A 2,614-nucleotide genomic window follows, 5' to 3' on the forward strand; every position below is an offset into this window, starting at 1 on the left:
TATCTATTCTAGAAAGAGAAGTAGTCAAAATTTCCTTGGACATACTTATTTTCTATGTAGCTGTAGTACAATACCTCTATCAAATCTTGATTTTGAGAGCCAGTAACTTAGGGGGGTACTGAGAATCAGTTGTCAATTATAGCCTTGTTGGACTGAAGAGGAAACTCCTCAGGTTGTTCCACAGTCTGATTAGGCAAGAAAGAATAAGCATTATGAGATTTGATGTAGTCTATAGTTCTTACACTGTAGGGTGCATTAAAACAACTACATCTTGTAGACATTGTTCCCACATATCCTCTCACCTCTCTTTTTCCTACTTTGAATCACCTCAAAAAAAATTATAATGCACTTTTTCCACTACATACTTTGACAATTGTTCTGGAAGTGAAGTCCCTACATGAAGATAGAAAAGTAAGTACTAGTTTTGGCAACAGATGAAGAAGATGGAAACAGTGAATCATTGATGGAGAGTGATGTATAGTAGGAATAAGTAAAAATTTTCTACCTTTTTTTTTTTTAATCAGACTCTACTCCATTGTCTCAGGATCTGTGTCACATAAACACATTACAAAAGCATTAAGTGTGGAACAGAAACTGAGTTACTGAGTTGGGTGAACAGTATCAGATTTGTTTTAGAAAATATGGTAACAAAGTGGGAAAAGGAACATAAAAAAGAATAAAAGTAGAGATATATGAGATATTGCCCATCTCAGACTTAGGCCCTAGCCATTCTTTACTGTGTCTTTATTTTTAGACAGTACAAGCCCCTTCCTCTTCCACCTGAGGTCCTTACCTTGTCTCTTTCCCTGAAATTAAGAAGGAATCTGAAAAGCAATCCCAAACCTGGCTCTTCCAATCAAGAATCTCTCTTCATGACCACAGCTGATTTAAGCCCATACTATGGCTACAGGAAACTGGACAAGAATAAATGAATTTATCCTCATAAGCTTCTCTTCTCTGCCTACTGAAATACAGTCATTGCTCTTCCTGAGTTTTCTAATCATCTACCTGGTCACCCTGATGGGAAACAGTCTTATCATTCTGGTTACTTTGGCTGACCCCATGCTGCACAGTCCCATGTACTTCTTCCTCAGAAACTTGTCCTTCCTGGAGATAGGCTTCAACCTAGTCATTGTGCCCAAAATGCTGGGGACCCTGCTTGCCCAGAACACAACCATCTCCTTCCTTGGCTGTGCAACTCAGATGTACTTTTTCTTCTTCTTTGGAGTGGCTGAATGCTTCCTCCTTGCCACCATGGCATATGACCGCTATGTGGCCATCTGCAATCCTTTGCACTACCCAGTCATTATGAACCAAAGGTCATGTGCTAAATTGGCTGCTGCCTCCTGGTTTCCAGGCTTTCCTGTAGCTACTGTGCAGACTGTGTGGCTCTTCAGCTTTCCATTCTGTGGTACCAATAAGGTGAATCACTTCTTCTGTGACAGCCCACCTGTGTTAAGGCTGGTGTGTGCAGAAACAGCACTGTTTGAGATCTACGCCATCATTGGAACCATTCTGGTTGTCATGATACCCTGCTTGCTGATCTTATGTTCCTATGCTCACATTACTGTTGCCATCCTCAAGATTCCATCAGCTAAAGGGAAGCATAAAGCTTTTTCTACATGCTCCTCCCACCTCATTGTGGTTTCCCTTTTCTACATATCTTCAAGTCTCACCTACTTCCGGCCTAAATCAAATAATTCTCCTGAAAGCAAGAAGTTGCTATCATTGTCCTACACTGTTGTGACTCCAATGTTGAACCCCATTATTTACAGCCTGAGAAATAATGAAGTGAAGAATGCCCTCAGCCGGACCTTTCACAAGATTTTATCCTTCAAAAAGCAGTGTCCCATAGACATTAAAAAGTAAGACTAAATTCTATTGAATGAGAAACAATCAGTTTCATGTTTGGGATACTTCTGTACTTCTATTCAAATTTCTATTGGAATGAAACCCAGCTACTGAAATGGCTACTGGACAACTTGGTTGAGAGAGGACAACCCAGAGGTAGTAAAACACTACCATCTGCCAAACTTTTCTGCCTACCTACTGTAGACTTACACTGTTTTTCTTATTGGTACACTTGGCATTTTGGCACTTCTGGGAAAAAAATTCAGGTATTTACTTTGCAAAAGTGCACAAACGTGTCCTATATTGTGGACAGTATGAAACTGCTTATAATTTGACCTTAGGGACATACAATGGGTAAAACAGCAAAAAGCATCAAAAAGTCATCTTGGTCCCACATCTTGCTTTGAATAAATTTGACTCCATTAAGTAGAAAAAAATCCTATAATACTTCTAGTACATAATTCTCATTCTTTCATTTCATTTCACATGCCCCTGAGACAATGTTGGTTCTTACATTTATTGAAATTTAGCATGGATAGAAGAAAGTGGATCACTAATCTCCATGCATATATTCCCAATAGCCTTATAGAACCATCCTCAGGTTATTATTCCCAGGCAGAATAAGGTGAATTTCTAATTCTCTCTTTCAATTTCATTTTCACGTTCTTAAACCTTGTCAAAGTAATTTGAAAGTTTCACAAACAATTACAATTGAAATGCTGCTTTCTTCAGTGCTTACAGTGGATCTTAGCTGACTCCAATA

At 38.9% G+C, this 2,614-nt stretch overlaps 1 protein-coding gene across 1 annotated transcript; it reads left to right on the forward strand.

Annotated features, from left to right (window-relative positions):
• Nucleotides 1-880: 880 nt before the first annotated feature.
• On the forward strand, nucleotides 881-1,928 carry LOC103262185 (olfactory receptor 10A5). The gene has a single exon (XM_008059811.1). The coding sequence runs from the start codon at nucleotides 901-903 to the stop codon at nucleotides 1,867-1,869; it is 969 nt and encodes a 322-aa protein (XP_008058002.1). The 5' UTR covers nucleotides 881-900; the 3' UTR covers nucleotides 1,870-1,928.
• The last annotated feature ends 686 nt before the right edge of the window (nucleotides 1,929-2,614 follow it).

The sequence above is a fragment of the Carlito syrichta genome, unplaced genomic scaffold, assembly GCF_000164805.1.
Source record: "Carlito syrichta isolate Samal-C Ts95f unplaced genomic scaffold, Tarsius_syrichta-2.0.1 Scaffold304376, whole genome shotgun sequence".
Classification (NCBI taxonomy): Eukaryota; Metazoa; Chordata; class Mammalia; order Primates; family Tarsiidae; genus Carlito; species Carlito syrichta.

Coding starts and splice junctions, on each gene's coding strand:
- LOC103262185 (XM_008059811.1), top strand. CDS start 901: ATGGCTACAGGAAACTGGACAAGAATAAATGAATTTATCCTCATAAGC.